This window comes from Salmo salar, chromosome ssa18 (genome assembly GCF_905237065.1).
Source record: "Salmo salar chromosome ssa18, Ssal_v3.1, whole genome shotgun sequence".
Classification (NCBI taxonomy): domain Eukaryota; kingdom Metazoa; phylum Chordata; class Actinopteri; order Salmoniformes; family Salmonidae; genus Salmo; species Salmo salar.
The window spans coordinates 55,757,084-55,770,191 of NC_059459.1; the positions used below are offsets into that span (position 1 = coordinate 55,757,084).

At 43.7% G+C, this 13,108-nt stretch overlaps 1 protein-coding gene across 1 annotated transcript in view; it reads right to left on the reverse strand.

Moving 5' to 3' along the window:
• Positions 1-12,833, reverse strand: part of LOC106577504 (ankyrin-2) — a 255,844-nt gene extending 243,011 nt beyond the window's left edge. The window contains exon 1 of the mRNA XM_045701293.1: positions 12,256-12,833. Coding sequence (XP_045557249.1) covers positions 12,256-12,351 — 96 coding nt within the window. The 5' untranslated portion in view covers positions 12,352-12,833. The remainder of the gene's footprint in view (positions 1-12,255) is intronic.
• Positions 12,834-13,108: the final 275 nt, after the last annotated feature.

Consider the following 13,108-nt stretch of genomic DNA (forward strand, 5'->3'; position numbering starts at 1 on the left):
CAGGTGAGGGGAGTTCCTTACTAATTAGTGACCTTAATTCATCAATCAAGTACAAGAGTGGAGCGAAAACCCGCAGACACTCGGCCCTCTGTGGTTTACACCATATACCGGGGTATTTCGAAATACCGACGTATTGGGGGCACCCCCGCCACTCGATGCGTGCATGCAACTATAAATTAAAGCTGCAACATGTCACTTTTTGTGCGGCCTGACCAAATTCACATAGAAATGTAAGTTATAGATCTGTCATTCTCATTGAAAGCAAGTATAAGAAGCAGTAGAACTGTTCTATGTGCACTATTTCTATGCTTCCTGGTCTTAAGTTTGTTTTTGCGTCTTTTACTTTTGGTTTTGTACACCAGCTTCAAACAGCTGAAAATACAATATTTTTGGTTATTGAAAAGATATGTCCCAGTGGTTTAGATGGTACAACTATTCTACTATTGCGCCCCTTGTGTGCAATATACATTCGGTAATACCGTATTCCCCAGTATGGTACAGAAACGGTATGACAATCCGGATACCGCCCAACTCTAGTTGGGTCAGAACCAGAACACACCTGGGTAAAGCGGCGGTTTGAAAATTCGTCATTGGCTTTGATACTCTGATTGATTAGAAACAATCCAATCGCTGATGACTTTGTTTTGTACAACGCTCCTAGTGCCCCTCGTCACCACAAACGACTTCAATGATGGCAGCCTCAGACTAAAGTATGAAGTGAACGACAGAGCAGCGGAAGAACTCCCAGTCACCTTGGCCAAGCTCCAGGTATGGGATCCTACTACCATTTCATCAAAGAACTAACGGAATGGGAGTGTGTGTCGGAGATGTGCACTGCATAGTGGTTACCCAGCTGAGATAGTACACGCATCTCATCAGGTGTGCATCGGTCCCTGGACCCCTTGATGCTCCAGAGAGCAGATAGAGAACCTCTTATAATAGATGCTCAAACACATTGGTTGTTCCCACTCACAACCTTCACTTCAAGGCCCCTAACCATCCCTTCAAGGTCCGCCACACGTCCATTACCACTCGCTGATATCCAGGAGGAGGGTCGTAAATAACGCCTTAATACAGGGAGGGGTGTGTGTGAGTCTGCGTGCGTGTGTGTGTGTGTGTGCGTGCCTGTGTGTGTGTGTGCGTGCCTGTGTGTGTGTGTGCCTGTGTGTGTGTGTGTGTGTGCCTGTGTGTGTGTGTGTGCCTGTGTGTGTGCCTGTGTGTGTGTGTGTGTGCCTCTGTGTGTGTGTGTGTGTGTCTGTGTGTGTGTGTGTGTGTGTGTGTGTGTCTGTGTGTGTGTGTGTGTGTGTGTGTGTGTGTGTGTGTGTGTGTGTGTGTGTGTGTGTCTGTGTGTGTGTGTGTGTGTGTGTGTGTGTGTGTGTGTGTGTGTGTGTGTGTGTGTGTGTGTGTGTGTGTGTGTGTGTGTGTGTGGCCTTGTTGCTATTCAAAGGCAAAAAGGCATGCTGTGCACCTGCTCCTGTGATTGGGACGGTCAGCAGAATCGGTTTGGATAGATTAGCTGTACTGCAGCAGGAGATAATGGATAATGATGCAATGGAAAAGCACAGCCTGTACTTGAGCTTTGCGATAAAAAGGAAATAATTAAAAGCAGACAAAGTCTTCTGGTGTCTGTCTGTACTGTATGTATTTTAATAGCTTTTTTACCTTTATATAAAGAGGGAAATTCCATTGAGACACAGGCCTCTTTTACAAGGGAGCCTTCACACAATCATACAAATTCACAATATTTACAATTTTCAAGGCAATAAAAACACATGCAATTCAAGAAAAGTAACTTATGAAACAATATCCTGAAAAACCAACACATTCCACAGGAGAAATGTCATCAACCAGCTGTCTGAACTGCCCTAACGGCACCATCCAACTTTAGAGAATTCTGGTGATCATTCCACAAGTAAGGTGCAAAAAAACTAAACGCAGATCTACCTAACTCAGTGGAGAGGGAAGCGGCCTCCAGAGTTAGCCATCTCTGAGACCGGGTCTAGTAACTCATATAGGGTTAGGTTAACAAGGAAGATAGGGCTTTATAATACAAAAATAGTGCAATGAATGTCGACTGAATGATTCTACTATTTAACGAAAGTCATGGTCTATTTCTATACAGGAAGCCCATTTTAATTCTTAACTAACTCATCAATATGCTTTTTGACAGATAGATTTTCGTCAATCCATATACAGTATTTATAAGCGGGGACACGATCAATATTGGGCAGTGGGCACCATCCAATGTACATATGCATAAATCATCAGATCCATTTTTAAGCTGTTTGGAAAGTAACATATACTTCGTTTTACCTGCATTAAGTACCACTTTCAGTTCAACAAAGGCTTTCTGCAAAGCAAAAAAGATTGCATTTCTGAAAGAATCTTGTCACCTACAGGGGTAACAAAACACTTCCATCAAGGAGTGCCAGCACCTGGACTGGCAGAGCTAAGAGCATGGGACAGTGTGTATGACTTTTGAGTGATGCCAATGTTGTCTTAGCACTGATACTCTAAACACACACACAGGCATACACATACACAGGCACACAGTGCCCTTCTGTTTTCCACACACACACACTTCACAAAGTCATAATCATGTCCACTTGCTGGAGTCTGTTATGATAAGGACCTTTGCCAGCTCTTACAGCATGTGGAATTTCCAGGCGATCAATCAACTATTTCTGTGAAGGGCACTGCGGGATGGTTTTGAAGTTGCTTTCCTCACTTGCAAAAACCTCTGAAAGACTCCATGTTGCTGTCAATGGGTTCCTACTAGCTCATTAGCATTGGAAGCTAGACCAATACATATTTAGACTCGTTTTCTCTAAGAACTGCCCTATATAGTTAAAAGTGCTGCCGTGGATCCAAAAGCAGTACAGCATATCAGTGAACATGGAACTGACAGTTTTGCTAGGAGGACACACCCTACCTGATACATTACCAGAAGTCTACAGTACCCAAGACCTTAAACCTTGACTGTCTGCTGTCTGTTCACCCCAGGCCTCCTAAAGGGCATGGACTAGGAAATAGGGATGAATGACCACTTCCCACTGATGGCCCAGATTCCTGCTGGCCACTTGATAACAGAGGCCTAATTTAGCTGTTGAAAATATGTTTAATAGCAGCCAAATTCCTGTCTGGTATGGGTTATCAAGGTCTGCCAGGACGGGCAGAGCTACCAGCGTGAGATAGTGTGACCTTTGAATGACGCCAAGGGAGTCTTAGCACTGACACTGTAAACACACACACTTCTGTTTCCCCACACACACACACACTTCACAAAGTCACTCAAGCCCACTTATTATATTGTAATGACAAGGACCCTAGCAAGTGGGGCTGGGACGATACCAGTATCGCGATACTCGTTAGTATCGTGGCAAGGAAACAAAACACGAAGAGGATTTAACAGCCTTAATGTTGGAAACAAACATTATTATGTTGTCATCCAGAGTCACGTATTTATTTTCCAACCTATAGCACACAATATTTTACAAACAGCAGGTGTTTTAAGGACCAATGAGTTTGGTCTGCTTCATGTTTACCTTTTTGCTATGGAACAAAATATTGTGATACTGGTATCGTCCCGGACCTATTATTAGACCTTCAAACACGTGGCATTTCAGGCCTAATTTAGCTGCTGCACTGACCTGGGGCTGTTTTTAGCACCTTGTTGTTCAGGATAACCAAAGCAGAGCATACAGCCTTTGAGCTACTTTACTGTAATACTTATTAATCACTAAGATTTACTTATTTAACTTACAGACTTGAAGGCTTAGTGCGGAATGTTGGGCCCTACTTTTGCAAAACTCCTTTGAAGCCTTTTCTGGTGTTAAGCCACACACACTTTACGATATCACTTTCGATGAAAACCTCTTTGATTCCATTCATGTAGATAGTCAACGCAAAGAGCACTTGATGCCTGTTCTTCTAAGCTAAATCAAACTAAAATCACCAGAAAATAATTAACTCCACAACTTACACTTTTTAAATTACATTTGAAGTACGTAAGAGTCTGAGGTTAGACCTTTGAGTAGGGTAAGAGGGGCTAAGAGACTGTCTGACCAGAGAGATAGAGCTGGACGGTAAAGCCCTCTTACTCCACACCAGCCTTTTCCTCTCTATGAGTCTAGAAACGCCAGTCACTGGTGGTTAAACCCAAGCTGTCAGACATCCAGAAAGCCCCAGAAGAATGTTTTTGAGGTCAGACAAAAAAACCTGGAGAGACTTAAGAAAAAAAGAGCTGTCCGATCAAATGCCTGGTTGTATTTTATTGGGAAAGAGACAAACCCCCGGGGGGCACGCCTCTCAGCCATAAACACAAGCACTGTCTTTGTCCCATAGGGGGCTTCACAGGGGCCACATGCACACAGGCAGCCATTCAGGCACCGATCCACAAAGACACACACAGACAGACACGCACACACATAGCAACAAGGGCCTCCGGTTCCCACACGATGCTATTGATCGTTGTTAGTGCATTCCGTAACATTGAACTCCCCTTAACATACCGCACCGTTCTCCACGTACACACACGCACACACGCACTACATCCGTCAGCTCTCAAGAGGGGGCAGAGCAAAGGCATTCTACGAATGTGAGAGATGTTTGGAACATTGTGCCTTGGGGGTGGGTTAAATGGCCACTTTGATCCCACACCAACACAAATATGCTATTAGTGGTAACCCACAGGTCTCTGAGTGAATACATGAGTGGGAGAACAGGGTAGGAGCAAGCAGCAGACAGTGATATAGTGAATGTGAAGTGAATGTGAAGTGAACGTGCCTCATAGAGGAAGCCCACATAAGACCTCACCTTCACCCAAAACGGTATTCATCATAATCATCGTCATCATCCCACATCCCTTCATCCCGTTGTCTAACCTGGGGTTTACCCCAGACCACTGTACTGTTTTATAGGACAATATTATTTGATTATTTTCATTCATTGCTCAGATGTTTTACTTTGGTCCAGTGTTTCTCCTATCAAAAGGATTTAGGCTTCAATTGGTTTCAATTTCAATATTGGTGCCAGGGGCCCTGGATGTTGCTTCGGGGGCCTTTGGAGCCCCACCTAGAAATAACATTGGTCTGACGTTGTCCTAACTGACCCTCTGTTGCGGTCTCTCTCCCGCTCGCTCTTTGATCGTTCCATCAGGTCAGTTTCAGAGTCATTATGCCTATTTCACACCTCACAGACAATTGGTCATCTCCTAGAATAGGAGGCCCACAGTATTTTAAAAAAAAAATTATAATAATATTGAACCTTTATTTAATAAGGAGAGAGCGAGAGACGGAGAGAGGGAGAGAAATAGAGGAATGAATGGATGGATGGATGAACCAATGAATGAATGGATGGATGGATGAATGAATGAACCAATGAATGAATGAAACCGATACCCACCTACCAGCTCTTTGCCATCAGTGACATACTCAGTGGTATTGCTCCCTAATACGATATGAATGGGCAGCTCTCACTGTGTGTTCATAACCAGGGCTTTAGTAGTAACAGCACCACCACCTTTTAATTTGTATTTTTTCCCTTTATTTAACCAGGTAGGCCAGTTGAGAACAAGTTCTCATTTACAACTGCAACCTGGCCAAGATAAAGCAAAGCAGTGCAACACAAACAACAACACAGAGTTACACATGGAATAAACAAACATACAGTCAATAATACAATAGAGAAAGTCTACATACAGTGTGTGCAAATGAGGTAGGATAAGGGGGGTGAGGCAATAAATAGGCCATAGTGGCGAAATTATTACAGTATGGCAAATTAAACACCGGGGTGATAGATGTGCTGAAGATGAGTGTGCAAGTAGAGATAAAGCAAAATAAATAAAATAAATAACAATATGGTGATGAGGTAGTTGTATGGGCCATGTACAGCTGAGGCCGGGCTTTACCTAGCAAAGACTTGTAGAAGACCTGGAGCCAGTGGGTTTGGCGACGGATATGAAGCGAGGGCAGCCGGATGGCACTGTGATATACTGCATCCAATTTGCTGAGTAAAGTGTTGGAGGCTACTTTGTAAATGACATCGCCGAAGTCAAGGATCGGTAGGATAGTCAGTTTTACGAGGGTTTGTTTGGCAGCATGAGTAAAGGATGCTTTGTTATGAAATAGGAAGCCGATTCTAGATTTAATTTTGGATTGGAGATGCTTAATGTGAGTCTGGAAGAAGAGTTTACAGTCTAACCAGACACCTAGGTATTTGTGGTTGTCCACATATTCTAAGTCAGAACCGTCCAGAGTAGTGATGCTGGACGGGTGGGTAGGTGTGGGCAGCGAACGGTTGAAGATCATGCTTTTAGTTTTGCTTGCATTTAAGAGCAGTTGGAAGCCACGGAATGAGAGTTGTATGGCATTGAAGCTCGTCTGGAGGATTGTTAACCTGTTAGGGCTAGGGGGCAGTATTTGCACGGCTGGATAAAAAAATGTACCCGATTTAATCTGGTTACTAATCCTACCCAGTAACTAGAATATGCATATACTTATTATATATGGATAGAAAACACCCTAAAGTTTCTAAAACTGTTTGAATGGTGTCTGTGAGTATAACAGAACTCATTTGGCAGGCAAAACCCTGAGACATTTTCTGACAGGAAGTGGAGACCTGATGTGTTGTATTACCTTTAAACCTATGCCATTGAAAAACACAGGGGCTGAGGAATATTTTGGCACTTCCTATTGCTTCCACTAGATGTCACCAGCCTTTACAAAGTGTTTTGAGTCTTCTGGAGGGAGATCTGACCGAACAAGAGCCATGGAACGATGATGGCCCATTAGACACCTGGCGCGCGAGTTCATGTTGGGTACCCTCGTTCCAATACGTTATAAAAGAGAATGCATTTGTCCACCTTGAATATTATTCATGTTCTGGTTAAAAAAGGCCCTAATGATTTATGCTATACAACGTTTGACATGTTTGAACGAACGTAAATATATTTTTTCCCCTCGTTCATGAAGTGAAGTCCGGCGGGCTTAGATCATGTGCTAACAAGACGGAGATTTTTGTACATAAATGATGAGCTTTTTTGAACAAAACTACATTCGTTATGGACCTGTGATACCTGGAAGTGACATCTGATGAAGAGAATCAAAGGTAATGGATTATTTACATAGTATTTTCGATTTTAGATCTCCCAACATGACGGCTAGTCTGTATCGCAACGCGTATTTTTCTGGGCGCAGTGCTCAGATTATTGCAAAGTGTGATTTCCCAGTAAGGTTATTTTTAAATCTGGCAAGTTGATTGCGTTCAAGAGATGTAAATCTATAATTCTTTAAATGACAATATAATATTTTACCAATGTTTTCTAATTTTAATTATTTAATTTGTGGTGCTGACTTGACTGCCGGTTATTGGAGGGAAACGATTTCCTCAACATCAATGCCATAGTAAAACGCTGTTTTTGGATATAAATATGAACTTGATAGAACTAAAAATGCATGCATTGTCTAACATAATGTCCTAGGAGTGTCATCTGATGGAGATTGTAAAAGGTTAGTGCATCATTTTAGCTGGTTTTATGGTTTTGGTGACCCTGTCTTTGAATTGACAAAACATTACACACAACTCTTGTAAATGTACTGTCCTAACATACTCTAAATTTATGCTTTCGCCGTAAAACCTTTTTGAAATCGTAAAACGTGGTTAGATTAAGGAGATGTTTATCTTTCAAAGGGTGTAAAATAGTTGTATGTTTGAAAAATTTGAATTTTGACATTTATTTGGATTCAAATTTGCCGCTCTTGAAATGCACCTGCTGTTGATGGAGTGCACCACGGGTGGGACGCTTGCGTCCCACCTAGCCCATAGAGGTTAACACAGTGTCCAAAGAAGGGCCAGAAGTACACAGAATGGTGTCGTCTGCGTAGAGGTGGATCAGAGAATCACCAGCAGCAAGAGCGACATCATTGATGTATAGAGAGAAAAGAGTCGGCCCGAGGATTGAACCCTGTGGCACCCCCATATAGACTGCCCCATGAGACATGAGTAAAGCTGGGTATATACCACACATGATATGACGAGTGAGTATGTGTCATCTTCATCAAACCTGTCACCCCCTATGCTAATGTCTGCACCATTTTTGGTAACTTTCAGGCTAGTCGAGGCGCATTAACATGATGTCATAGGACGAGGGACAATGAAATCATTTTTGCTGTACATCTGATGATATATAGCCAGGAATCTGATGAGGATGAAACAGCAAGGATGATAACTAAGACCAAAGGACAGAATGCACGCACATTGTAATTTGCACCTTATTACCGTGCCGTGCACCGTACATCGTCTTGGCAACTGCTAAACTCAGAATTAAATGCTTTGTCATATCCACAGATTGGAAAGACACAGGAGGGAGCACACAGGGCTCCGGCTGCAGTAGAGAGAATGAACCCTTGAGCAAAGCACTTTAACCTGAGTCTGAACTCACTAAAGCTCCCGAAATATGGCCCAAACACGCAACCGTAGCATACGACGCACTCTCCCTCACGCCTCCTTGGATACGCTGCATTAGGCGAGCTGGAGACCAAAAACACAGATAATGACGTGACTGAAAAATGGCCCAGTCAGAAAGTATGGCCTCACACGCTGATAAAATATACACAGAAACATTGACACATAAACCCACACTCGTAGCATGGGTATGGGGTCCACTGTGCACGCATATGTGGAGTCCGCTGAGCACACACACCCACACAAACACACACACGCGTGTACACATAGCCTCAGACTGCTCGTGCCCTTTGTGGTTTCACGGTGGAAGTAATGGTGGTCAGACCAATGGCAACTGCAGAGGGAAGCATGACTTAGCAAAACATCTCCAGGGCAAAAAGAGAGGGAATGAGAGAGAGAGAGAGAGAGAGAGAGAGAGAGAGAGAGAGAGAGACAGAGACAGAGATACAGACTGAGACAGAGAGAGAGAGAGAAACAGACAGAGAGAGACAGAGACAGAGTGGAGGACAGAGAGCGGATTCACTAAGTTAACCTGACACACAGCAGCACTGTTCTTCTGTCTATACCACACCTGTCTGTCTGCACTCAAAAACTCTCTGACAAAATAGTTATTCCGATCATTATTGGGCTCAACTCCATCTGGAAAAGGGTCGGTTTCTATTTGTATAATGAAAAGACCTTGTCCAATTAGACTGACAGGAATTGAAATGGAATTGACCCTAACTCTGATCTAAAAACATGTCTTTGATCTTAATGACTGTTACATTATGGCATACACCAACGCTATTCCATGTTCTCTGAGTTTTGGGCAACTGGAGATATTGCAAATACAGCTGATGTTCCATAACTGATTGCCAACCTGTTATGTATTTATTATGTGAAATAATGCATGGGAAGAAATATAAACCGAAGTAGTATTTATTTATTCCACATGGCAGTCTATGTAGCGGTGATGGGTAAAGACTGTGGCTGGGTGAGACGGGACATCGAGACCATGCTGTGACTGTTCTCTTGTGTCCCTGGTGGCTGTATGGGGTGGTAACTGGTGGTGGGATCTGCTTTTATGCTAAAAGCATGAAACGACTCTGAGATTTCAACGACATCGTTTCAAAAGTCGTCTTGAGGTGAGATACAGACAAGGCTGTACCCTTAACCTCGCTGTCTCTCTCTCTCCCTCTCCCTCCCTTCCCCTATCCATTCTCACCCATCACTTCTCTCCCCCCCTTCCATTCCCTTTTTCATTTCTCGCCATCCCTCCTTATCAATCATGTATGCCTTTCTCTATATCTTTCCCATTCTCCTCATCAATTAGCCACGGCGACCACTGCAAAACAACCGCCTTCTTTTCGAAAATAATTGATCCAGCATTACCAACACAATGATATTACCACACTCATCATAAGATATCTATCACGCTGTCGCCTCCTTGCCCTTGCCTCCTCTCTGTCCCCTTTTTTTATCTTTCTGTCTCTTTCTCTGTCTCCCACACACACACACACACACACACACACACACACACACACACACAAGCGCACTCACAAGCGCACTCACACACATCACACATGTCACTGTTGCCCGTCCTGATTTTGTCACAATCTGGCCTTAACCGAGCCGGAAAGAGTGGCAGATGTCCTCCACGTGAACAGATCTGGTGACAAACGCCTTTTATCTCCCTCTTCCGCCCATCCCATCCCCTGTCAGACAATCCTACTCCTGATGTTAACCGACCTACCATAGGGCCCTTGGTATAGGCACACCCATTACAATAAAGAAATAATAACAGTCTTATAGTATTTCTAAATGTGTTTGTCTGAGGGTGTGAGTGTGTGTGCACGCACCAGTACGTGCATGGTGCATGTCTCCATGTGTGTGTGCTTGTCTGTGTGCTAGTGCGTAATCCCACTGCCATATTCTCGACAGACTGCTCTGCCAAACAATCTGCTGCCATGGTGCTGGACAACTGTGCCTGCCCCCTGGGTGACACTGTGCCAGTTCACTCTCTCTCTCTCTCTGTGCACCAGCACCACACTGTACTATACAGCAGGCAGCCTCACAGAGACGTAATGATAGAACAGAGAGACAATTAATATTCCTTTATCCATCATATTTACAGGCTCAGTGATTTTGTGTCATGTTTGTACACAAAATCCTATTTTCAAACTATCTTTGAGAACCACACTCCCATAGGCAGCAATTAACACAGAAGGTCTAGTTCAGGCCCGCCACCCTGAACATGTGATATAATAGTAATATCAATAAATAGCCATGCCTCTTGTTCGCATTGTTGTCATTGCATGTCATTTCACTACACTGTACTTTTAAAAGGTTGTTCCAGATAACAGACAATGTCGAAAGGCAACTAAAACCAGACGCATTTCTGCAAAGCCCTCCGCCCAGCCCTCAGCACAAAACTCTGGCTCCCAGGGCTCATGACATCAGTGTTTCATGCCATGACTGCTTTCACACAACCTCTCCAATTTAGCATGTCATGACAATACACAGGCCTAATCCTGTAAAATTGTGGTGTAATCATTCAAAAGCGCATAACTAGTCCTGTAAAATTGTGGTGTAATCATTCAAAAGCGCATAACTAGTCCTGTAAAATTGTGGTGTAATCATTCAAAAGCCCATAACGAGTGGTGAACACTGACACTTTTGGGGTGAGCTATTTGTGATAAATTCAAAGGTTACCGCCCTTCTAATGACTTCTACTTGCTTTACAGCCTATGGTCAGAATGTAGGGCTGCAGGGCAGCCAGTTACAGAAGAACAGAGAAACATATGGTTGCCTATTTCAGGCCTACAATGTGTCGGTCTACCTAGATGCAAAACAGGTGACCACAATGCAAAACAAAAAAGGTTGTCATTTATAGGTTACACCTAAAGAGCCGAAGCAAATAAGAGTAAACACCGATTGGTTTGTATGATATAGATATAGCCTGTGGTGCAAATCAGCTCCAAGTGAATTTAATTTAGGAAATCTGTTGCAAAATGATTCCCACGCATAATAGAAAGATATAGGCCTATGTGATCTATAAGGAAGGAAGGATTGAAATGAAAATGTTTTAGCCAAATATTACATACGTTTGGGCTTACTGCAGTCAATTTGCTGTTTATAAATAATGTGTAATTATGTTCCGGGCCCCTGACCGCTTATGATGGTCCCTAGATTCAGCTGCAAGCTGAATTTAGTTGAAGGCCCCTGCGCTATAGGCTTGACATTCTTGCGTCTCTGTCACTCCGCAAAATAACTGGCTACACGACGTCACGGCAAATTGCCAGCAAACCCTCTTTAGAACCAGTGACATTGATACCATGATAGACCTGTTTAGCAGACTCTAAACCTAAACAACCCCACTGTCCAAATATCACCTGTAAACAACCATACACACTGTCCATGGAAAACATGCATTTTGGATAGTTTGGCTCTGTTTTGGATGTGATGAATCTTCAATGAAATGCATAGGCTAGCCTACTTGCAACGTGCAAATCACAAGTAACACATTCCTTAGTCGAGGAGGGAGTACATTGTACAGTGTATCACCTAACAACCACTGACACTAAACACTAATATTGCAACAAATAAACCGTAGGACAACTTTGTTTTCGACTGCGCTCGAGCCGTGCACCTTGAGGATTTGGTAACCAGGGGAACGCCTTCACCCTACCATCCTCACGCGGACATATGGCAAGCCAAAGTATCCGTGAGCTATTCCACATCAACCACGAGGATACATTTCAATAACAATGTTTCTTGCAACAACTTAGGGCTAAATCCGTGTATACAACCCACCTGACGAGTGTTGGTGGTGGGCTCTTCATTCCCAGGGGGCGACGGTGTCGTTCCTTCAATCGATGCTGGAGTGACTGGGACAGGAGAAGAAGCCATGTTCCAGTCTCATTCACAAGCCGTTCTTGCTGTCACGTTTCTCGGGTCTCTTTACCATTCAGTCCTGGTGCAGCCGTGGAGACCGTGGCTGCACTGTCAACATTCCAGGCCGAAACCTTGAGTATCTGTCCGGCTTTACAATCTAGGTGCTGTCTCCCATACGTCCTGTGCGGCTGCTCGTTTGCAGCTTGAAGTAGAGTTGGTGCCCAGTCGAGTCTATTCAAATGACGTTTTCCGAAGTGTGTGCATGTGTGTGTGTGTGTGTGTGTGTGTGTGTGTACTTCTGGGCGCGCGATGCAGCAGCACAAGCTCTCCCTCGCCAGCCACTGCCGCTATTTTGTCAGAGATGGTCTGTTTCTTGTTTCTGCCACTCACCCCTTCTCCCTCTCCACGTCTCGTTCTGTCAATGCTGCTCTGCTGTGACTGAAGAAGAGGCGACAACGCTCGCGCACGTAAAACTGATCACAGAGAATCTGATCACAGCTGGGAGTGAGTTAGAATTGTTGAATCGCAAGCTGTGCTTGTGACATATTTCAAAATCATATTCAGCTCGCTCTGTATGGCGAGGGAATACACAAATCAATCCTTAACATGAATTCATGCAGCCGCATCATTGTTTTGTGTAAACAAACAAAACAAACGTGTTATGCCTTTTCCATCAATGTCAAACTATGCACACATAGCTGACTGCACAGTCAATGTGACAAACATTTTCTATTCACTTGCGCTGAAGCCTTTTATCCAAATGAATAAATTC